This window comes from Genypterus blacodes, unplaced genomic scaffold (assembly GCF_046128005.1).
Source record: "Genypterus blacodes isolate CSIRO-AG114 ecotype Tasmania unplaced genomic scaffold, CSIRO-AGI_Gbla_v1 ptg000240l_1, whole genome shotgun sequence".
NCBI classification, from domain to species: Eukaryota; Metazoa; Chordata; class Actinopteri; order Ophidiiformes; family Ophidiidae; genus Genypterus; species Genypterus blacodes.
Window position 1 is genome coordinate 968,150 of NW_027467038.1, and position 24,467 is coordinate 992,616.

Genomic DNA, 24,467 nt, shown 5'->3' on the forward strand with positions numbered 1-24,467 from the left:
AAAGTGATTATTTTAACTTTTATTAATACAATCTGCCCTTTTAATTATTCATCAACCATTGAAATCAATACATAAACATAATACATCCACACATTTTACACAAAGAAGCTTCAAACAGCTTGGCTATTGAATGTTATAAGGTGGACCGGGACTGCAGCAGAGAGCCACACATCAGTATAGAAATGTACAGGATAAATTAAGTTTACATGCAAACATTCTGAATTAGATCAAAGGAAAACAACTTCCTCAGGCACAAAATTATTAATGTAATGTAATCTAATATTATTGTTTACGTTACGTAGAAGTGCAGCAAGTAATTTACTACAATACGTCATGTTACAGATCTCTGCTTATATTGTAATCATAAAAATGGCAATAAGAATGTAAATCAAGATCATCCTGAGACATCGCCAGTCTGCACATGTTTATAGTGGATCAGTAACACAAGTAGAGGAAGATTTGAAGCTGTTAACGGTTGAAGTGTGATCAATATTGTCGATTGAAATATGCATTAGATGTTTATGACTTTTTAAAATCAGCCCCACACAGCAGGGAGAGAGGAATTTCTATACCTTTGTGGCTCCATCAAACACTCGATAACCATCAGGAATCCAGACTGCCAACTCTTCATACACACTTTGAACATCCATACAGCATTTGTGAAAAACCTTCACACATATATCACCTGTAACCATTCAAACTCTCTTCAAACCAAAACCAAACTCACTGTCTAACAGAGAGCCTTCATACCTGCGGAGAAATCCTGGGATTTAAGAGACCATCTCAGAATTTGAGAAAGATTTAAAAATATCAATATTATTATTAAAAGTGTGTTATAACATCGAGCACATTGCATCATACTGTGTCATTAAGATCCTCTTAGTGATTGATTTAGTTGAGGATCAAACATTTGATGACGACTCCCACTCATTGAGACATCGTACATGAATTAGTTTAGACATCTTATTTAAAGCAACCGATCTCAAGAGTTTAAAGTGATGAAGTGAAGAGAGGAGAGTAAAGGGGGACTCGTGTATTTGGATGTTTGGGATTTTAGAATGAGGATCGATCTTAAGGCAACATTTTCATTGTTTTAATCACAGCATCGTTGTGCTGTAATCTGTAGCTGCATCTGAACTCATCAGCAGTGGACAAAGATGAATCCACTGCTGTTGGATCTCTGCTCGACTCTGACAGAGGATACATGATCACAAATGTGAGAGGGTTATTAAAAAGCACAGAGGAAAGAACCAACGCTGATTTGGCTGTGCTTGGTCCCAACAGAAAACCCTCTAACATTATGTAACGTCCATAATAACATTCTGTTCTGAGAACAAAAGCAAAAAAAAGAGAGAGAAAGAAATGTCCTCGGTTGGGGCAGCTTGGTAAAGCCATCTTGGCTCGCTCACAAAGACAAGGAAGGACAGTCAAGCAGGCAGAAGAGAGTCAGGAACAGATGGCAACGGAATACTAAGAGAACTACAAGACAACATGGAGATGAGAAACTGAGAAGCCTTCAATTGGCTGTCAGTTGGCTCACACATAAGAGCCTACTGGACTCTTCTGGATGTTGCTTTGGATAAAATGTGAAATTCAATCATTTCTTCCAGATATAGATAAGATAGATAGATTTCACCTGATTGATCATTTCCCCTGTGTATACCCTGCTATGCTTTCAACACTGACTTTGAGTGAAATCTGTATCTCCATCAGCCACTAACCCGAGCTTCCTGTCTACAAAGCTCCAACATGTTGCCCTGCACCAGAGGACGATGCATTACGATGGTCTACTCCACTACACAGATGGGAAGAAAGGAGAGCAGAGCAGGCACAGCTTTATTCATTCAGATTCATCAACTGATGCTTCACAGTGAACATCAGACGGTTTGTAATTTGGGTTAGTACTGTTGTAGTGAGGTTGTGCCTAATCCACAGAGAGGTGAAGGGTCACAGCCAGGAGCCAAAGGTCAGCTCACAGTTTGGCCCGCAGGGGCTTCAGGTACTTGTGGAAGGATTCATGGACCTGGAGAGGAAAGAAGAATGTGAGACAATGCAGCAGTGAGAGCTTGGACAACCTATGAGGCACGTTCTCTTTGTAACTCTAAAAATGGACCCGTGCTGACCTCTGTGCGATTTAGGGGCGAGCGGCGAGCCCACTCAAACAAGTTCTCGTAGACGTTCCCGTCGTAGCGTCCCAGGACTGACTTCAACATGTTGTCGGGGAAGTCAAAGGCGTCGACCAGCGCCACAGCGTTGGGCCTCAGCTGAGCCAGGAGCTCCTTGATGCGGACGGAGACCTGCAGGATCTGGGGCACATTCAGCAGCCCGGCCTGCAGCAGAACAGAGAAGACACAGGGATGACAACCAGGCAAGGAAACAAAGGAGAAGGATTAGATGATCCATCGCAAACTGAAATTTAAACACATTTTCAGTTCAGAGAGGCGATGAGACATTTTCATCTTCATATAAAAGCTTAATTGATGAGCTTAACTCTTACTTCTTTTCATTTCAGGGTTAAAAATATCTACAAAAGGCACAGAGATCCAATGCCTGAACAAAGAAGGTCTTTGTTAGCTTGGACACAAAGAGGGGATTGTGATCGGCGGTTGGGTTTTCATATGGAAACAGCCAACAGAGCCTGATGACTGGAAGTATGGGCAGTATGCAAATCAATGGAGCCGCTTTGTGCAATCATTATTTGTAACATTTGCAGTGTGATAATTCAACGCAAACAGGAGAACAAGCAACACAAACCCTTTTGTTGCAGGAGCTGCAGACACTCAGAGAATCACTAATGATCCTCTCAGAGTTTCACATGAGAGGATTTCTGACGGATTGTGACAGAGCTCTCACACACACACACACACACACACACACACACACAAACAAGATAGTGATGACCTGGATGAAGAAGTTGCGTCCAGCAGAGAGTGGACCTTTATCTGTGTGAGCATGTGGTTTATAAGAAAGCTCTGTGTGAGGACAAAGCCACAGTTTGTCCTCTACAGGGGCAGAGGATCGTTTTACCTGTAAGAAATCTCCAGAGTTATTTTTGATGCCGTGCAGAGCGTAGAGGAGAGCCAGCGTTGACATCACAGAGTGTATGGCCGTGTCACCAATCTCCCCCAGCTTGTCAGTAAACAGCTTCACCACAATGTAGTGACAGTGGGCCTGGGGACGGAAAACAAGAGAACAAGCAAAGGGATGAGAGATTCAATGAAACATGTCTGACCAAAGGGAAAGATGAAGAACAAAGCAACACGGTACACACAACACACACACGCTGGACTTACATCTGAAGCCCTGACCAGGTCGATGGAGCTGTTGTTCCAAGCGTCCTCCTGGCTCTTCCTGCTCTGGAGTTCTTGCTGGATGCTCTTAGCTGCCAGTTCAACTAGACTGGAGACACGTTATCTTTGTTAACCACAGACTTCATTTTCACAACAGCTCTCAAACTATAAAGCACCGATAACTCCCTGCTTCATCAAGATCAAGATAGCGCGTCTGTCGCTTCACAATCAATGACAATCTGACAATCTCAGGGAATAAGATTAGCCTCTTCATGAATCAACTATCAGTCATGACATCAGTAGTTGAGAAATGAGCGGTAACCTAATGTGGCCTGATGGTTGAGCCATCGGAGGAGCAGAATGGCTCAGCCTCTGTCTGATCTCAGCTCGCCCCAGGTGCCAAAAACATTCAGATGTGACTCATTGTGACACGATGCAGGGATGTGATCGGCTCATCCAGTTAGATTGTGAGCAGGAGGCACGGAGCAGAGCCTGATGTTGACATGACAACTGAAGCTCTGGCAAGTATCAACACCTGAGACACAGAGAACCCTTCTGCCCTCTCAGGCCGCAGGAAGTCAGTAGTCTTAGATCGAAAGAGAGCCAAGCGGACATGCAGCCACAGGCCACGGCAAAAAAAAGAGAAACTCCAAACACAAAGGCATTCAATGATGACACCACAAACGAAAAACTACAGACTAGTTCCCCCCGTTACCGTCGCTTACATAGCTGCTCGCAGTTTGTAGACCTCGGCCAGGCTGGACAGGTTGTTGAGGTCGACCACGGTCGGTCTGGCAGAGACGGGCTGAGGCTGAACCCTTTCATGCTCATTGAGGTACGACACGATGCCGCTCAGCTGCTGGCCGGCCTTGACCTGCCGGTAGCTCTTCAACAGGTATCTGCACAGACACAGACACACACACACACACACACACACACACACACACACACACACACACACACACACACACACACACACACACACACACACACACACACACACACACACACACACACACACACACACACACACACACACACACACACACACACACACACACACACACACACACACACACACACACACACACACACACACACACACACACACACACACACACACACACACACACACACACACACACACACACACACACATCATTTTAACATTACCCAAAATGCAATGCGTCTTGTGCTGGCAATGCATTCTGCTCCCACAGTTGCTCTCTTCTTCTTCTTCTTTTAAGATGAGTTTATCCTTACATGACTCTTCAGCACCGGCGTGAAATGGGGAGTCTGGACTGAGGGCCCAAACAAATCTGTTCACCATTGGCAATTTTGAATGAGATACTTCAGATATCAGGACTTGTTTGGCCGTGTTTGTACCCATCTGGACATTTATCCACCAGAATAAGAGAAGTAAGTAGATCCAGGGAGGAAGAATGCTCTACTGGTTTGTTTTAGTGGGATTAAAGCAGAGATTTATACACTGTTGGCAGAAAAGACTGGACTGAAGACATCTTAGTCCACACATATTAGTGGATCCTGACATGCAAGATATTAAAGTGATAGGGAGCATGAGTCCAGTATCAGAGGAGAGGTGATCCAAATCTAGACGTCTGCAACCTTTACAGCCACCCTGGCTCCCGTGCCGTATTCATTTGCCTACCTGATGCTAAAGTAAACATGATTGAGGGATGTATGATGTGCCTTGTGTTTGCCGAGGGAGGAGTGTGAGAGTGAAAGTGTGGTGCTGTTGTGCGTTTGTGAGACATGACTTGCCCCTGCTGAGGTGTTGGGGCTTTATGGTTCCACATGTCTCTGTGTTAAGCTACCTGGCAGTCTGCAGCATCATGACTGTGTTTTCTCCCTCGTAGGTGCAGGTGGGAGTGAACTGGACGTAGATGTCTGGCAGGGCGCTGCTGCAGGAGTAACCGTGGCCGCCACATGACATGCGGCAAACCTCGATGGCAGAGTTGGCTGACCAGGTGGTGAAGGCCTTCAGACCTGCAGACATGGCGTGGAGCTGGAGATAGGGAGGGCAAATATGGTGAGAAGGGGGCTTCCTGTTAAGCTGTGGTGAAGATGATTTGAATGAATGTGTGTGTCCCTTCAGTACCTCAGGCAGCTCCGTCAGGTCTCCCTGGCTGATATCTCCGATGATGCGGTTGTAGGTGGCCTTCATGTACTGACCGACAAATTTGAAGGCGTAAGCCGTGGCCAGCAGAGGGAACAGCTTGTACTGCTGCGTCTGGTAGTCCAGGATCTGGGGCTCCGGCTCTCTGGAGAACACAAAGGGTGGATAATTGACACACACAGATATGGATGTATGGGATGAATCATCTCCAAGCTAAGAGAGGTTTGATTTGCTGTTGGTATCTGTCACTTTAGACACATGTAGAAAATAAACATGGGTTGTATTCAAACATCTAACTTGTGTTTATAGCCGTTTGCTTGAGTGTGTGTTCATCTGTGACTAACCCCGCACGGATTTCAGACTGGTGACGGACGACGCTGTATCGAATGACGATGGTGCAGGCTTTAGCCAGCGACAGGGCAGACTGGCCCACGATGAGGGAGCGGATGAACACCATGGTGCCGTAGGTCAGCTTGGTACTGGCTGGCTTCACATAGCTGCCGTCTGGCTCCACCTGGTGGAGGAGTGCAGAGGAAAACAGTCACATTCTAAATCCCATCATTGTCAATTCAGAAACCAATATATTGAAGACATTTACTGAGACACCGTCACATCACCTTGGCGTGTTTCATCAGCATGTTCTCCCGTGGGATTCTTACGTTCTCTAGTTTCAGGAAGCCGTTGTCCACTTCACTGAAGCCAAATTTGGGGCCAATATCACCAACCACAATTCCTGAGAGATACGGGGGGGAGAAAGAGAGAGAGAATGTGTGTGAGAGCAACAGATGGAATGGAACAATATGAGAAGAGGAACCTCAGAGCTGAATGCAGAGCCGTGGTTACCTGGCAGGGGCTCATGAGTGCTCATGTGGCGGATGGGTACGATGAAGGCGTGCAGGCCGTGGCTGTGCCCGTGACTGAAGAGCTGGGCTAGGACTATGGCGTGGTTTGACGTCTTCCCAACTGAAAAGAGGGATTGAGAGAGTTCAACCTGATCAAAAGAAGCACCTTAAGATTAAGTAGCGAGTCAAGCACCAGCAGTCCTGACCAGAGGAAGCGACGGCTTAAGTTTGGGAGTACTTACGCCCACCAGCCCACCATTTGATCGAGCTGATTGTGGGACTGTTCAGGACAAACTCCTGTGTGGCTGGGTCGTATGTGGCGGTGGTCTCCAGGCCTCTAAGGTGGGTGCCTGGAGAGAAGGACACGAGTTACCGAGCTATACAGAAACAATTTCACAAACACAAAGAACTGAATACAGGAAAATTGAGCCAAGTGATAACCCACAATATTAAACCTTTGGCGAGTTTAAGAGATTTTGAAAAGAAGCAAAATAGTCACCGAGAATAGAGTGAAATACTTTAAAACAAACAAACAAACAATGCTGTATAAGGGGGTTCCATATATGTGTTTGACAGACGTGACATCAAGTGTGTTGCTACGCTGATCTGTAGCCAAAGACAAAGTTCACCACGTGCAAAAAGCAACATCTCTGAAGTATTAGTACACATTTTTGTCAAAAACATGGGGGAGGAGGGGCAGGAGGGGGAAAATAAGAGGACGCCCATCTTTTACTGGCTGTCTGACTCACATTTCAAAGAAACTTCCCTCCAAGTCTTACTCTGGACCATCATTTCTTTTCTTTTAATAGTGTTTTACCGATCAAATGACTTCACTTGCTTCACCAGGTACAGTTCAGTTCAAGCAACACAATGTACAGGCACACAGGGACCACATGTGGACTGGTCTGCTGGTTTTACCGTGACCCATCTCAGTCTGAGCGTAGGTGCCGATGATCTCTAGGTTCCAGGCGGGCATGAAGAAGCGGTCCATCTGCTCTGGGGTGGCCTGGTTGAGCAGTGTGGGCAGGAACATTCCTAGATGGAGATCCAGGGGCTCCAGCCTGCCGGGGTGCACACAGCTGGGGGGGCCGAGCAAAAAGGCAAGGGGCGAAATGGAAAAAAAGAAAAAGCAGGCGGTGATGTGGAGATGGCAGGACAGGTGGGGATATTCGCCATGGAAACCAATCAGGATTCAACCAACGCAACCACAGATGAACGATGATTAAACATTGAATTGATAAGGAAGAAATTATATGGAAGGTGGTAAAGCAAGCAGTGATGACACGTGACAAAGAGAAAATACAGTCACTGTGAGTATCAGGCTTTATAATCCTGTTATTTAAAATAGAAATGGTTGATTATTTAAAATGATTCATTGTTAATTACGTAACCACCTTATGTCAACTCACTTCCTGAGTTTGGGCTTCAGGTTCACCGTCTCTCTGACAGTATCCACAAGTAGCTTTACTCAAATTCTCATTTAAAGCTCTTTGTGATATAAGTGAGGAGAACTCTAACCCTAACCTGCACTTGGATGTCACAGCAAAGCCACAGATAATAGCTGGCCTGGCCTACTTCCTCTCACCCCAGATATCTGGGCCTCTCGGATAACAAAGGGATATTCACAAATTGGGACTTGAGCTCAATACAAGCTGCTGCAGCACTGAATACTCTCCATCTTGTGTTTCAGCTAAAACTGTATGATGAAGAAGAAGAACAAGCTGTGCTCTTAGTTCCACACACACACACACACACACACACACACACACACACACACACACACACACACACACACACACACACACACACACACACACACACACACACACACACACACACACACACACACACACACACACACACACACACACACACACACACTTTTGCTTTTCTGATATTCAAACTAAATTCAATCTGACATTAAAAAGTACTGAAGGTCCATAAACATTTTTATAAAATTCATCCATTATGATTAATGATAAATTGATTAATGATGCAATTGCAAGTAATCAAAATGTGCACAATTTGTGTGAGTCATTCATCAGGGTGGTGAGAGTCAAAGCAGCAGAGCAAGCTGATGATGTCGCTCCGCGGACGAGACAAAGCGGTATGACCGTGTCTCACCAGAGTGTCTATCCGATACGACGGGGGAGACACACACCTGTGCACGTGGCCATTTAGCTACAACCACTCAACTAAGGTCTTTGTTAGAACAAAACATAAGACAGAGACATACTTGTTAGGTCAACCACTGATTGCTTTGTGCACGATCTGTCAAACACACATAGAAAGGAATCACCAGAGCTCAGACAGGAGCTGAAGGGGTTAACAAACGTCTATAGAAGGAAACCGTTTTCTTCCCCCAAAAATTGTGGAATTGTTTTGTCTCACTTTTGGCTCAACATCAATCACACTATTCTATAATACAACATTAGGGTTGTTGTGTCATGGCCATAGGAGCAGGTGAGGTGAGGAGAGTTAAGGGCTGAGTCCAGGACTGACCGTGACCCATCTCAGTCTGGGCGTACGTGCCCACCACCTGGTTAGATTCTAGCAGAGGAATCCATTTCTTGAGCTGCTGGGGGTCACACTGGCTGTGTATGGTTGGGAGGAACATGGCATAGTGCAGCCCCATGGCCTCGTGGTTGTTCTTTAAAACCAAACTGGGTGAAGAAAGGCATAGAATACAGAAGTGAGCATACGTTTTGGGATTCACCCATTTTCTACGCGACTATAAATGTGTAATTAAACGACAAAATCATTCTCAAATCTTTCAGGTCAGGATGTTATGGAGGAGGAGGCCCTAAGGGAGACAGAAGAGGACTCCTTTATGTGGCTCATGTCCAAGTATATGTTGGACATACATCTTTGGAAACCAGTTAGTGGGGTGCCAAACAACATGAAATAGTAGTAGTCTATGTGAGGTAATCATTCACTAGGATGAGCCTGCCTTAAGGAGGGTTTCATGAAGTCATTTGGTTAAGTTAGTTACCTACAGAGGAGATTCCTTAGAGCCCCAATCCCTCACCTATTTACTCCTCAGAACATAAGCAAAACAATGCTAATGTGATGTAAGAGCAGTAACAAATACCAAACACTGTATGGTATTCTTGGTCAATGGCTGACTTGCAAAAAAACATGTTTTCACCAGACACAGCGATCTGAAACACGCAGCAAAGCAACGTTTCACTGAACGCACAGGTTTCAACAGTGCAGCACCTGACAGTCACAACTAACATCTACTGTAAATCCTTTCATGTCTACAATGGTTTGATTGTAAGGATAATAAAGTAGATCGATAACATCTCACCGCTGAAAGCCTTCATACCCCCTGGCACACTTCTTTTTTTTTTATCTTACAGTGAACTTTGATCCGACTAACAAGGAAACAAGGTCTGAGTTTGTTTACATGCAGACGGTTACACTAACCAGCAATGTCACGCACACAACTGATAAGAGACTCGTTTAAGTGATCGGTTTTTATAAAGTGTCCTTTTTTAAAGCAGAACTAAAGCTTTTGCTTGACAATGATAGTAGTAGTATAGTAAATCACTGTGCAAAGTGTGTGTAGTTGTGTATGAGTGTTACATAAGTCCCCTTTAATCCACCTCTGCTCATGTTATGGTGCACCATGGCTCATATTGATGCACTTTGCTACTGCAGTGAAGTCATAGAAGGGGAATGTAAACTGTATATTACACTGATGCTGTTAATCAGTAAACACATTGCATTATGTTATTCCTGCCATAAGTCCGGTGCAGCTCACAGCAACCAAGCCGGCCTGCATGAACAGCATGGGGAACTCATTGATTAGAGAAAAGCAGAGGGTTCCTCTGTTACATTTTAACTTAAATTAAATGTGTACCAGTTCAAGGTAAATTGAACTGATCACACAAACCAAACCCATGCCCACCAAGTGTACTTCAGGTTTACTAAAATGTGACGCAACGTTTCAGAGGTCAGTTAAGTTGAGCTTTCCTCGAAATACAAGTGTTCGGCTGTGGCCAAATCAACCTTGATAAATGTTTTTAGCTCAAATGTGTGCACAGATTCACATTAATATTTCTGTTCCAGTGGCCCTGAAAATATAAATAAATCTGAATCATAGATGTGTTAAAGGCTGTCTAGTTTCAGATGCTACATTCAAATTAATGATCAAACTGTCATGAATGTTGGAGGAGCCTGACTTCCAAAAACAATATCAGGGTGTACTGGCACCAATATGCCCACTGACAGCAGGGATAGGTTCAATCCCCTCCACTGACCTGAACAGGATCAGATGGCCAGAGTGCTTATGAGTGTGTGTGTGTGTGTGTGTGCGTGCGTGTGCGTGTGTGCGTGCGTGCGTGCGTGCGTGTACATTAAATGAAAAAAGACCCTTCAGCCAAATCATGGTGGCAGAAACACTTCAGGAAGTCTGACAAGTTATGATTCTTCCCCAGTTGCCATAAAACTACGAATGACTTCCACAAGGTTGGTGAGGTTTTGAAGTGGGCGGCATTTCTTCTCCACTTCACCTCTCCTAACCTTTGTGAGTGTGTGACAAACCACAAGTTCAAGCATAAACCATTACCGACATAAAAACAAAATCAAGTCACATTGAGTTGTGTTCCACTCAGATCTGGACCTGCACGGTGCCGGCTGCCCGGTCCGTCCCTTTACCTCCTACCTCTTATAGATGAGGATCTCGTCTGGGTCTGCGATGCCGTACTCCCGGAGCTTCTGGATCATCTGGGCACTTTTTCGAACCGCCTGGTCGTAGCGCTCGCTCCGGGACAGGAAGTTTGGGTCCTCTTCCTGAAAGTCGGGGTCGTTGAAGACCATGGTCTCTACAGCGGAGAGGGGAAACAAGTTCAGAAAGACATTTATGATCCACTTTCTGCAGATCTTTGTTAGCTTCAGCTGATGGGGGCCGGTTTGTGTTGGCTCACCTCTAGATCTACATCCTGTATATGGGGGCATGGGGCATTTACACATTTACAACTATGGAAAAATACATGACATTTAAGGCACGCACACTCAAGGGAGCCATACACACATTACAGCACATCCAACATATGAAAGACGTAAAGACATAAAACACGTCTAAAGAATCTTAAAAGCTAAAGTATCCTCTCTAGGTCACATAAAGGAATGTGCCAGGCTTCTATGGGAATGCTGATGTGTGTTGTGTGGCATTACAACGGTACAACACCATGCTTTAATGTTTCCTAACCCTTTCAGGGTCGCTGGAGTGCATGAAAGCAGACATGGGGCAACAGGCAGGGTCCATCATAGGACACGTGACCTGAAGTTCTTTTATCTACCTTTGTTGAACACACTTATTGTAAGTCGCTTTGGATAAAAGTGTCTGCTAAATGACCGTAATGTAATGTAACACACACATAACTCAGTCACACTGCCATTCACACCTGAGGGCTGTATGTCTTTGGAGTTGGAAGGAACCCGGAGCGCCTGGAGGAAACCCACATGGGGAGAACATCCTAACTCAAAGTGTGTGTCACTGAACCAACATTCAACAGGCTTTATGGCGCACATTTAAGTAACCAGGAACAGGCTCAGTGTACAGAAAGTGATGCAGCGTAACAAACAAGTGTGTGTATGAACTTTATGTCCAAAAGTCAGGGGGATGTGAAGTGACATAAAACAAACTCTGTGGGTCCGTAAACGCAGCACACGGAAAGGTATGAGCGCTCTGATCATTAACAGATACTAAAACATACACAGGCACACACACACACACACACACACACACACCATCATCATCATCATCGTCATCATAAGCGGGCCGAACAGGTGCATCTGGGTTGGTTCTGGCTCGGTTCTTCAGCTCCATGGAACACTTGTACACATGCACAGTGCAGTTAGCCTGAAGGCACCAGTAAGCTAACGTTAGCGAATGGAGGCGTTTTTGGTAACTAGTTTGGTCCGTCACTCAAGCATTCTAGGCTAATGAGCTCACATGCATGTCTCGTAACCATGAGGAGCCAACAGTCGGTTCTGCAGAGGGGACAGGGGGACAGGAGGACAGGAGGACAGGAGGACATTACAGACTCACCTATTTCTCTTTTCCTCCGGGTCCTCTCCGGACTCCCGTCCAGAATGTGAGTGAGCTTCTCCACGTCGAAAGTGGCATTTCTGCGCTCTTTTAAGATGTCGGGATTCATTTTTCCGTATCGACTACACAAACTTTGAGAAGGAGACCTACAACAGCAGCAGCAGTGGTAGAGTTTCTCCTCACCGTCCTCCGCTGCTTTCTTATGGCCTTCTGACAGAGGCGACGAGGGGGCGGGGCTTCAAACACCACCTGACCCAAACCGGAAGAAGCCTGTTTGCTCCGCTCGCTCACACTCACACTGAGGAAGCGACGCTCCTCTGCTTACTAATTCAGACACATTCATATTTTATTTATTTCACAACGTTAACTATATAAGTTTTTTGGATCCAATGATGCTTCCCGCAGCCGCAGTCTTTCATTTCCCATGGGAACTGAATCCTGAAGCCGTGCAGGAAGGACAGGCTGTGAGAACGTTCGGCAGGTGTGTTGTTGTTGTTGTTATGTCTCAAAACTTCCGAAAAACCGTGCCGTAAAACTTAATTGAAATGTAACATTATCGCCAATCAAGTCCTGTTTTAGCCCCAATTCAGCAGTTTTCCTGTCTGTGATTTAAGATTTTAAGATGCTTTTATTTTGTCAGATCACATGCAATTCCATACACTGTTACTACACATACTTTGAAATTCTTCTTGCGCCCCTTTACATATCACACACACACACACACAAACACATGCATTACGTCTTAAACATCTGTTCCATTTTCCAGACTAGTGTGTTATCAACCGGAGGAGTCCAGAGCTACTCTGTCTGCTCAGCATGCGTCCAAAGAGCACCACGTGGTTGTCCAGACCTCGTTCGTTGAGCCCTTTGACCCCATAATCGGTGCCCAATACTTAGCTATGGGTGAGATAGACAATGCTGAAGGTAAGGGAATGTTTTTATGCAATGTTATGATGTATTATGACTCAGGGGTAGCTAGTCCACTCATATATTACATCACATACAACTGTTTTAATTAGCTATGTTTTGTCTCTCTCATCTAAAATACATGAGCCATATGAGTATTCACTTCATTTTGTGGGTTCATGTTATTAAATCTTCATCATCATTCACATTACAATACTGTACATTGAGGGACTAATCCTATGAGTTACATATTGGAGCATCTATTGTGTACTCTACCATTGTACAAGTACGATAGTAGTGATGATAGTAGTATACTAGTAGTATAGTAAATCACTGTGCAAAGTGTGTGTAGTTGTGTATGAGTGTTACATAAGTCCCCTTTAATCCACCTCTGCTCATGTTATGGTGCACCATGGCTCATATTGATGCACTTTGCTACTGCAGTGAAGTCATAGAGGGGGAATGTAAACTGTAATTCACATTAATATTTCTGTTCCAGTGGCCCTGAAAATATAAATAAATCTGAATCATAGATGTGTTAAAGGCTGTCTAGTTTCAGATGCTACATTCAAATTAATGATCAAACTGAACTCATGAATGTTGGAGGAGCCTGACTTCCAAAAACAATATCAGGGTGTACTGGCACCAATCTGCCCACTGACCGCAGGGCTAGGTTCAATCCCCTCCACTGACCTGAACAGGATCAGATGGCCAGAGTGCTTATGAGTGTGTGCATGTGCGTGTGCATGTGCGTGCGTGGGTGCATGCGTGACTATCACCTGCTTCATTTGCATCTTGTTGCAGGAGTGGGCGTGATGGTCCGGGCCCGTGTTTTGAACTGTGTCGATGGCGTAAACATCGCCCTTCTACAGAAAGCAATCAGTGAACAAAGGAGCTTCTTCAAGGATAGGGAGAGCAAACAGGCTGTTCCACTAGCTACTGATGCAACCTGAGCATACTCTTTAACATTCTCAGGGTATTTATGGATAATTGTGTTTATAATCGCAATAATAACAACACCCTCATGTCCACAGAGTGCACATCATTGCCTGTGGAAATCACCTGAATCAACGTCATGAGGAACCTCCTGGCATTATTGGGGAGAGGATCTTGAACTTAAGGATCTTTTCTTTAGGTTGAAAATACATTGCGATTGTGATTCACCTATTTATGTCCGCAGTTCATGAAATCTGAAAGGCCAAGGAAGATCACAGGCCCGTATATGGACACGATGGAAAAGTTAACAACTCTGCTTTTGTTTTGGAAGAGAATATAACTGTTTCATATATTAACAGGTCTCTGAAAACTAAAATTGCTATTAAAGAATTTATATTGAGTTGATAATATTGATTGAGAAAGAGAATTGATTAGACTCCTGGCATTTGTATTTAGCACTTAAAGCCTCAAACCGTTGGATTGACATTTTGATTCACAAATGCCATAAAGAACATTTAGCACTGACAGATGTGTTATGTGTGAGTATATAATAATAAGAAAAACCTTATCTTGTGTTTTCTGTAAACTAAAGCATTTCTGTTAAGTGAAGCATCATAACGAGCCTATGGACTGTGATGATTGTTGATGATTGTTATGTATTTACAGCTATAAATATGTAATAATGTCCATGATCTCACTATCCTGTACTTGCTTGCGTATTTCAGTTTACAGAGATTACACAGCATTGACAGTCCAAGTACTGGTACCATATAATTTATTGATAGTTGCTTCTTCATAAAGTATCAAACAAGATCGCGTTTAAAGTGAACAGTGTCAAGGATATCCCGTGAGTAATACAGAATCAATCAATGTTGGTTAATAGCATTGCACCATGTCCCATTATCCCTAACAACACAATAATACCAAAGTTAAGCTATCACAAAACTGCATTTATATTTTCTCCATTTTTAAATTAGATCAAAAATATATCTGCCCACATCAGACATGTTCAGTAAACAAAGGCAACTCAGCAACTTCTTTAGCTAGACAGAAAGCTTTGCAGTAGAGTTATACATTTCCTGAGTCAAAATGTACATTGTAATTAATGTATGAAACTGTATATAATGGTGTTTGTAAAATATGTCTCTGATCCGACATCTCATAGCAAAATTGAATCACTCCGCAGAACGAATACCTCCATGTGCGCTGTAAACAAATCTAGAATCTTGAATATCGCTGGTTGTACGAAGTGTAACCTTCCTTGGAAGAGGCAGGCAGCATCGGTAGTCCAGATATCGGGTCTTTCTTACAGCGAATCAAAGCTTGTTTGTAGTTGATCTTCTCCTTTGTTATTGGGTCGACTATATCTTTGGAGTAGGTGTTCTCCACCTGCAGATCCCTCAGTGTTTGGCTGTCGATCATGTTGGCCCCATGGGCATCAGCTACACTTACTCGGCCACCGGTGCCTGGATTGACAAGCCCTCCGGTCAGGTACTGTGCCTCCATGTACCGAATGGCACTCTCCTTCACCATCCAGCCTTTCTGAACAGCCTCTCCCACAGACAAAATCTCTCTGGTCATAGGATCTTCAACACCAGTGAAAGCCTTCTGTGCATTGAGTAGCCTCTGCAATTGGGTGGGCTCAATTAGACCTCTGTCTGCTGCCTTGTGAACTGGGTACCTCTCATCAGTGTTGATGTCAATGATGCCACCTGTTGCTGCTTGAGCTTCTAGAAGCCTTTGGGCAGTAGTGGTGTCAATCAGTTTGCGCACGGTGGCAGTACGTATGGTCATGCAGGACTCAGTGTATGTATCAATTATTCCAGCAACTGGGTGATGTTCAGTAGTGGTGGGGAGCTTACGTGGTTGATATTCAGTAGGACTGGGGGCGGGACGTGGGACCGATTTCACAGTTGTGGTGGTTGTTGGGGATATTGAGTTGAATTTTGGTAGTTTCTTAATGTCACCTGCAACCAGCAAGGCAAACTCAGAAATGGGCATTTTGCCATCTTTGTACTTTTGTAGGTCATATTCTGTCAGTCTGCCTTCCTTCAAAGCATCTTTGATGGAGTACTGCTTGCCACTCTTGCGATCCTGAAGCACAGATGTCTCCCCATCCCGTCCCACAGAGCTAATCTCCTCCCAGTCACACTCCAACTCCTGCAGATGAATGTACTGTTGCCGATCAATTAGGCCCTGCAGGTAGGCATCATAAGGGGACATGTCCTTGCCTGTTTCTGGATCCAGAATAGTGATTTTAGTGGAGATATTTGTCTCTTTAGTTCTGGTCTCTGAATTCTCCTCCTTCTGCAGTCTTAGTAGAAGCTCTCGGATGGTGCTGTCTCGTGTATGGATCGTGTCTTTCTCCTCCAGAATGTCCTGCTCTAGACGCTGCATGTCGCCTTCCATCTTCACGCTCCTCTTCCTGGTCATCTGTGATCTCTCACTCTGGAGCCTACTCTGTTGCTGGTATGACAGGCTAATGTCATGTCTCTGACTCTCAAGGGACCTAAGCTCACGATTGAGGTCGTCCCTCTCTTTCTGTAAGGCATCTCTGTTCGAAACCAGTGTTGTCTCCTCTCTTGAGGTGTTGGACTTGCTGGACACAGAGAAATTGATTTTATCAGAGCGACGTCTGACTTCATCTTCCAAGTCTTGCCTGGCAAATCTCTGCTGAGATACCTGTTCCCTCAGGTGATCCCTCTCTGCTTCTACTGCCTGATCTTTCTCTACACGGACAATCTCTTTGTAAATCGTCTTCTCACCAGACTTCTCTCTCTGCAGGATCTCAAGCTTTAAGATGATGTTCCGAATGTCTCTCTGGAGACGCAAGATATCGCTGGTTTCCTTGTCCATATCAGAACGAAGAGAACTTGTCCTCTTCTCCAGCATTGGGTCTCTCTCAACCTTCAGTACCTCCTCAACAACAATGCTTTCTTCAACTGGAGGTGGAGCATTTTCCAGATGGACGATGCGCAATCTGAGTTCTCTGAGTTCAGACTCTACCATGATCCTCTTTTGCCGCTCATCAGTCTCTCTGAGCATTCTCTCTTTATCTACTATCATTGTTCTCAGGTTCTGCAATTCTAGCTCCAGCTGCCGTCTGGTCTTGACCTCTTCATCCAGGCTTCTGCCAAGCCTTTCATGCTCATACTGTTGCTTTGGGTCTTTGTGTAAACGCACAACCTCCTGTACAACTATTTGTTCCTCAGGTTTCTGTCTCTCCAGAACGATGTATTTTTGTTGTAGGTCAAACACCATCTCCTCAATGCTGCGTCTCAGCTGTGCCTCATCTCGCACATCTCTTCTCAACCGTTCAGCTTCTTTCTCCACCAGTGGATCATTTTCATACTTGATGACTTCCCTGTTCAAAATTCTGGTCTCTACCTTGGACTTTTCAGCTTTCCATTCATCTCTCTCATTCCTTTGTCGTCTCACACGGTCCTGGATAGAACTGTAAGAGGTGTGTAAATGGTTCACCTGATCATTAAGCCTTTGAATCTCTCTCTCATTTTCAGGGCTCCTTTCCTCCTTTACCACCTCTTGAATAACTTCCTTCAGCTCCACCTTGGGCTTCTCAGATCTGAGGACATTAACATCAGACTGAACCACTGTGATCTCCCTGTCCAGACCAGAACGCAGCTTGCTGCCTTCTTGTATTTCAGCCTTTAGTCGCATTATCTCTCTCTCTGTGCTTGGGTCTATCCGGTAGATCTCATTAACAATTTCATTGACCTCAATTCTAGGTTTCCATCCATCCACTTCACGGTAGCGACTCTGGAGCTCTGAAAGCTGTGGGGTAATATTGTTGTTTTCAACCTTCTCATCATCAAGAGATGAACGAAGTTTCAAGGATTCATTGATGAGCTCAGGGTCTTGCTCAATCTGTTTCACTTCCTTTGTGATGATCTTAGGCTGAATGTTAGGAATTAATCTCTCAAGGGTATTGATCTGGCTCCTTGTCTGGAAGATTTCATCATTGATGAGCTTGCTCTTCCTGTCCTCATCAGATATATCTACCCCAAATGAGTGTACTGCTCTCAGCATCTCTGGGTCCTTCTCCACTTTCACAACTTCCTTCTTAACCACTCTCTCTCTGATTGGTGGTTTCTTCTTCTGGAGTACTGTGACTTCTGTCCTCATCTGAATGGTCTCCCCATCTCTTACCCGAAGTTCATCTCTTATCCTTGCTAGTTCATCTCTGATCTTTGCCGCCTCTGTTTCTAGCTGGGGATCTTTCTCAAACTCTGTCACCTCCCTGGTCACCAGCTTGGGTGGAGCGTTTTTCAGAGTGCCCTCCAGTGTTGTGACTTGTATGGTAAAACTTTCAATCTCACTCTGGATGGTCTGACGCTTCATGATCTCTTCCCGCAATTTGCTCTGAAATTCTACTAGGTCATCTTCCAGTTTTGGGTCGCGGTAGTAGTGCAGGACCTCTTTTTCCTCAATGCGCTCCACCCCTCTGCGATTCTTCAGTGATAGCATCCTGTCTTTATAGGTTCTCAGTTCTGTCTGTGTATGAGTGCCACGCTCCTTTTCATCGTCTAAGTCTTTCAGCAGGCCGCTTAGCTCAAAGGTATTTCTTTGCTGGCTTTCCAGTTGCACTTGTTGCTGTGCCACCAGGTGAACTTTCTCTTCATTCTATGGTGGGAACAGTAAATTAATTAAATGACAAAAAGGAACGTGTTATAAATTTATAAAATTTTGTGATATATTTGTTGTGTTCATGTAAAAAATATTTGAAGAATCATTTGAGAGACGTGGCAAAATGAAGCTAAATTAGGAGCGCATATGTAGGAAAAATAGCAATTATATCCTCTTACTTGAGACATGATGCTCGTTGCCAGGTCCATCTGTTTCAGACGCTGGTTATTTTCAGCTGATGTTTCAGCGTAACGGTTCACCAGAGCCTTCTCCTGTAATAAACACCACACAAACAAAAACATTACAGAAACTGATATTTTAGTGGAATGACCTCTTGCTGAAGAAGTGAAGATTTTGAAATGTTACCTCTTTCTGAACAGCATCAGCCATTGTGGGCATGAGAGACGTTTTTGGGACGTAAGCATCCTCAATTCGACTGTTGTATTTGTCAGCACTGAGTTCATAGTCCTGTGCAGAGGTTTGAATTAGGCTGTTTCAAGGTTTCACCATTCATTCATTCATTCGTTCTTCTATGCCTACTATTTAGCCCTGTGTGGTGCTACATTTCAGACTTACATTGAGTAGACCCTGCAGGTCTTTAGACTGGTCAGACATTCTCGCCATGTCCTCTTCTTTCCTCTTCAGGTCATCAATCACCCGCTACAGTAAAATGTACATTTACAAAAATAAGCTGACAAAGTAACATCAGTGTGAAATGTCACATCAAGATCAAGTCCATCTGTCTCTGATGACAAATACCACATCTACAGATTTAGTGGCAGAGTGAGTTGTTGTGGTTGTTTGCAGAGGAAGAATAGTACACTATCACTGTGTTCATCACTCGTCTCACTGACCTCTTGGGAGATCCGCTTAGCAGCCACCTGAGACAGATCATCGCTGCTTCTGATCACGTTATCAGGCAGGTTGTCCAGGAAGGAGTTCATGGATTTGGCTGAACTTTGGAACGCCTGGTTCTTTACTCCAGCTTCTTGCAAGATATTTTCCCTGGGGATTCATTCATATGTCAGGACATTTAGATTTGTTGTTGCTCTGCTATTGTTTCTATTAAAATGAAAGCCTACAAAACAAATGCTTGTACCAAAAAGATTCTGTACTGACACGTAAGAACATATTAAATTATTTCATTCTATCTCTTTACATCTCTGCTTGTGAGGGCACAAAGTCCAGGCAAATAAGTTTATTTGCAGAGGTTCAAAGGAGCAGATTTATTTCACCTTGCGATGTCAGTAAGATCAAACGCTGCTGTGTCTCTATATTCAAAAAAAGAAAATGACCGACTGACCTCTCCTTCAGCTGGTTCTCCACGTTGGTGTATCGGGTCTGCAGCTTCTTGACTGTGGTCCTCTGGCGCTGGATGTCAGGGCAGTACTCGTTGTGGCCCTGCTGCAGAGAGCTGCACAGCTGCTCTGTGGCCTCCAAGTCTGAACTCAACTTCTTCATGTCACCCTGAGCTGCTGTCACAGCCCTGCGCTGGCTCTGGACACGGCAAAGGAAAACATTCAATATGTGAGTGGTAGTTCTGAAGGGATGAAGCCACTTTTATGAGGTAGCGTTAACATTTCCTCACTTCAATCTCTGAAGCCCGGGCTGGGATGACTTGTGGCACATCAGGAATTGGACCATCTGCACTCAGCTTCTTCTCAAAACCAGAGACAAGACCGTCCACCTTCCTGATCTGATTCTCTAGGTTCAGAGAGGCATTAGCTCTGGAAAAAGGGAGAAAGCGAAGAGAAAGTTACAACACTTCCATTACAGTTTACTGACATTGTTTAGTTTGATTGCATTCGCTAAGTATTCAGACGTTCGCATCTGGGGCAGACATGACAGTAAGCCTAAACTTACTTCTTGGAGTAGAGGTCAGTAAGAGCGGCGATGCTGTCGTGCTTGTTGTTGGCCGCCGTGAGTTTGAGTGGCAGAGCAGAAGCACTTGGATCAGTGGACAGTAGAGGCTGCAGGTTAGCCTGTGCTGCTGCCCTCTGCTGCTCCAGAGACTGCAGTGTCAGGGCTGCTCTCTGTAACACACACACACGGTCTTAAGAGGTGTCCTCCATTAAACCAGAAACTCAATTGCTCAGTTTAACATTTCAAACGATTTCCTCAATTTGAAGGGTGGCATCCTTCTGCTCACCTCTTGCTCTCGCAGCCTTTTGGCCAGATCTCCTGTGGGGTCGTTGCGGCTCAGCGGGGCCCTCAGGAGGCTCAGCATGCTCTCCTCAGTTTTGGCCAAATCATTGTCCAGTTGGTTCATCTGGTTAGTCAGGGCGACCAGTTTAGGATCGATGGGGGCAGAAGAGACTGGAGCTGATCGAGGAAACAATATCATTGATTTGTTAAGGCTTAATAATGAATAAGAATGTTTGAATTGCTGGTTTAGGTGTTTTCAGATGATTAGCAGAGATTAGATATGGATGTATGGATTGGTTAATGACCTGCTTGTTGTGATCTGGTGAAGTCTGCTTTATGATTCTTCAGGGACGCTTCCAGAGCAGCTCTTCTCTTCTTGATGTCTGCTAGTTCACCACCCATCCTGATGTGTGAGAAGCATCGGGGAGGGAGAGAGAGAGAGAGGGTGGGAGGGAGAGAAGAGAGTTTAAACTGCTAATCTTGCATTGTTTAATGAAGGTACAAGGTCCAAATCAGCTTAGTATGACTTACTGATCCACTTTGGCAATAGCTTCAGGATCAGGAGGTGGAATATAGAAGCAAACAGCTGGGAAGGTTTTGGTTGTTCCATCGGTGGCAGTAAGATTCCAGTTAGCAACGTCTGAGTTGGATTTCAGACTGAACTTGTCCCCTCTGGTCAGGGAAGCCTAGAGAACACAAAGTGAAGAAAAACATCCAGACTGTAACCTCTCTGTCACAGATGTCCAGCTTGTTCCCCCCCTGATCTTAAGTTAAAGGATGAGAGGCCTCACCTTGTCTGTCTCCCAGTCACAGAGGGACTCTACTGTGGTCGATCTGTTGGGGGCGATGCGGCGAAGCTTCAGAGGAGCAATGCTGGTGCTTCGTCTCCTCAGGTCGGCCAGCAGCTGCTCGCTGTTCTGCACAGCCTTCTCCTCTGCCTGGATGAAAATAAGACAAGGGAGGACAATGTTTTAGGTAAATAAAACACTTTCAAATCTGCATAACCTCAAAAAGGAGCAAAAGTCTAATCTGAGCAGATAACATGCGATCATCGGGCCACTGTGGCGTCTGTACCTCCAGCTGGAGCAGCGTCTCCGAGTGTGGCTTCTTGCTGACGACCTTGGGATCCAGACTGTTGTTCAGTTTGGACAGAGTGTCTGACAGCTGATCACCGTCCAGTTGGTACTAGAAAATGACAAAAGATACCAAATTAAAGCGTTGATGCTTCATAAACAGGATCAGGACTCTGAGGGTTTGACAGAGAAATGCAGCTTTTACCTTTTTGTATTCCTCCAAGTTGTCCAGGTGTGTTTCTTGGCAAATGCAGAGATTGAGGAATTTCTGCCATTCGTTACGCACAGTATCCCTCTGATCCTGGGAATATAAAGGGAAACACATCAACACCACTTCAACATAAAGGGTCTTCCTGTTAGGATTTGATAGAAGAACCGCTGTTGTTATTTAAAGACCAGCCATTGTGTGTGTGTGTGTGTGTGTCCAGTACCTGTATGGTGGTGCTGGCAGGATGTTTCAGCTCGATCAGTCTGTCTCCATCGTCCTGCAGTTTGTTCACCTCGGCCTCGTGGGACAGCAGGCTGATGTTCTTGAAGTTCTGATGGAGATCAATCAGGTCAGTGTTTATTTACAAGACTGGAACACCAAACATTTGCACCAAACCTGCCAGAAGTGTGAAGTCTGACTTTGTATGCGTGTTTAATCAAGCCGAGCAGAACACCGCCGTTATCGGTTCATTTTTAAGAGAAAGACAGAATTATGCCTTAAATCTGTCCAGCATTTTTAAATGTTTGAATACGATTCAATTATTGCTGGTGACAAAAAAACTAAATAGCTCAATGATGCTCTGTGTTTTTAAGGTGGAAATAAAAACCTAAGAAATAAGAGGGAATATCCACAATAAAACCATAAGCAACACACACACACACACACTCCGATTCATATAAAGTATGTTTGCAGGTTTAAGGGGCATACGTCTATCCAGATATTAAGGGCTGCACTTCAGTCTTTTAAGGATGAAATGTTATCCTGACAAACTCTCCCTGCATGGAGGTGCTGCTGTAGTGTGTGTGTGAGTGGAGCAGCACTGACCTCATACTGCCTGCGGACATCAGGAGGATCCACCATGAGGTCACTCCAGTCCTGCGTTTTGATCTTATCCTGCTCCTCTGCCAGGAAGCCCAGCTCCTTGTTGCAGCCGTGCATGTACTCATACAGACTGTTCAGGTAGTGACGCCGCCACTTGGAGTTGTCCTGTGGAAAAAGACACAAAAGAAACACAAAGAGTGTAAAAGATGATGTAAAGTCTGGAGTGAAAGAAAGAGTGACTTCACAGAGAGAGTGACAGGAGGACTCACCAGCAGGTTGTTGTATTGTCTCTTCAGGGCTGTGTACTTCTCCTAAAACACACCAGAGAGACAGAAACACATTGATGAAACTGCAAGATCAAATAAAGATCTAAAAACAACTTAGGTGTGTTTTGATGTTGACCTTGCTGCCGGCGGAGCTGACGCACAGCTGGGAGCTGTAGGCCTCCACCTCTTTGTGGAGGATGTTGTGAGCAGCGATCTGCTTCTCCAGCTCTGGCAGGGTGGGGCCAAACTCCTCCGTGTTCACCTGTTTCTATTAGAAACACACACACACCAAAGGACGTCGTGTAAAGAGGAGTGTGTGCGTGTGTCCGGTGTATTTACATGATGCGACAATGACGCTTTATTACAGGGCAGTGACGAGTGTGTAGCAAGAGTAGACAAGTCATCAACCACTTTCCAATTCACGTTTGTTTAAAGAGCTTCCTAAGCACTAACTAGAAGTACTAGAAGAACAACTGTGGGTTGCCAGGTTGTGAAAGATCCCTTATTACTTATAACTGCATTATAAAGCATGAAGGTGAATCAGCTACATATCACAGCTCCTTTATAAAGTGGTCACATCTGTAGGTGAGCTGCAGGTCAGTGTTGTCATAGTTACTTGTTTCTGGTTGAGGACAGGCCCCCAGTCGATCCTGGGCATCAGCGACACGTCGTCCAGCTGCTCGTAGATGTCGCGGTAGAAGCCGCAGTCCTTCAGCCAGCGCTCGTGCAGGAGGATGACGCTGGAACACACACAGGTTCGGTTGCATTAAGATGAACTGGCTGGAAAGTTTTCCCTTAGCAGCTCTATTTCACCTTAAAGATGGATTACTTGACTTTCACTAATCAGAACGGTGAACCAAAGTGTATGTGATGTCATCGTGTCCACTCACTCGCTCTCTATCTCTCTGGCCTGTGGGTGCTTGGACCTCTTGGCCTTGTCCACATCCAGGAAGAGGTCCTTCAGCAGATCCTCGGCCTCGCCCAGCTTACCGGCCACCGCGGTCTGATGCAGTAAGGGAAGCTCCTTCTTTTCATTCTCGGCATCCTGAAGGAAACAACGCAGCGGTGAGATCGGTTTGGAGCAACAGCAGTGTGTGTGTGTGTGTGTGTGTGTGTGTGTGTGTGTGTGTGTGTGTGTGT

General features: G+C 44.9%; 3 protein-coding genes across 4 annotated transcripts in view; 1 reads left to right on the top strand and 2 right to left on the bottom strand.

Moving 5' to 3' along the window:
• acox1 (acyl-CoA oxidase 1, palmitoyl) lies at positions 1-12,550 on the bottom strand. 2 transcript variants are annotated; one of them, XM_076171129.1, is made up of 14 exons: positions 12,328-12,550; positions 10,939-11,098; positions 7,188-7,348; positions 6,512-6,619; positions 6,271-6,390; positions 6,045-6,160; positions 5,772-5,941; positions 5,410-5,572; positions 5,126-5,316; positions 4,016-4,189; positions 3,294-3,399; positions 3,028-3,171; positions 2,124-2,330; positions 1-2,023 (listed from the first exon to the last, which is right to left on the bottom strand). In XM_076171129.1, the coding sequence occupies exons 1-14, from the start codon at positions 12,434-12,436 to the stop codon at positions 1,973-1,975; spliced, it is 1,980 nt and encodes a 659-aa protein (XP_076027244.1). In that variant the 5' UTR covers positions 12,437-12,550; the 3' UTR covers positions 1-1,972. The 2 variants fall into 2 exon arrangements, with proteins under 2 accessions (XP_076027244.1, XP_076027243.1); XM_076171128.1 differs by lacking the exon at positions 7,188-7,348 and adding an exon at positions 8,772-8,932.
• On the top strand, positions 12,534-15,245 carry ten1 (TEN1 subunit of CST complex). The gene is made up of 3 exons (XM_076171130.1): positions 12,534-12,808; positions 13,094-13,251; positions 14,038-15,245. Exons 1-3 carry the CDS (start codon positions 12,717-12,719, stop codon positions 14,184-14,186), a joined length of 399 nt encoding a protein of 132 aa, XP_076027245.1. The 5' UTR covers positions 12,534-12,716; the 3' UTR covers positions 14,187-15,245.
• Positions 14,928-24,467, bottom strand: part of evpla (envoplakin a) — a 13,755-nt gene continuing 4,215 nt past the window's right edge. The window contains exons 3-22 of the mRNA XM_076171127.1: positions 24,218-24,372; positions 23,944-24,067; positions 23,464-23,595; positions 23,331-23,372; positions 23,065-23,226; positions 22,463-22,570; positions 22,237-22,332; positions 22,033-22,143; positions 21,750-21,896; positions 21,490-21,644; positions 21,264-21,361; positions 20,963-21,135; positions 20,677-20,846; positions 20,402-20,540; positions 20,117-20,310; positions 19,668-19,818; positions 19,390-19,473; positions 19,180-19,281; positions 18,993-19,085; positions 14,928-18,810 (exon numbers count right to left, since the gene is read on the bottom strand). Of these exons, the coding sequence (XP_076027242.1) occupies positions 15,388-18,810; positions 18,993-19,085; positions 19,180-19,281; positions 19,390-19,473; positions 19,668-19,818; positions 20,117-20,310; positions 20,402-20,540; positions 20,677-20,846; positions 20,963-21,135; positions 21,264-21,361; positions 21,490-21,644; positions 21,750-21,896; positions 22,033-22,143; positions 22,237-22,332; positions 22,463-22,570; positions 23,065-23,226; positions 23,331-23,372; positions 23,464-23,595; positions 23,944-24,067; positions 24,218-24,372 (5,859 nt within the window). The 3' untranslated portion in view covers positions 14,928-15,387. The remainder of the gene's footprint in view (positions 18,811-18,992; positions 19,086-19,179; positions 19,282-19,389; positions 19,474-19,667; positions 19,819-20,116; positions 20,311-20,401; positions 20,541-20,676; positions 20,847-20,962; positions 21,136-21,263; positions 21,362-21,489; positions 21,645-21,749; positions 21,897-22,032; positions 22,144-22,236; positions 22,333-22,462; positions 22,571-23,064; positions 23,227-23,330; positions 23,373-23,463; positions 23,596-23,943; positions 24,068-24,217; positions 24,373-24,467) is intronic.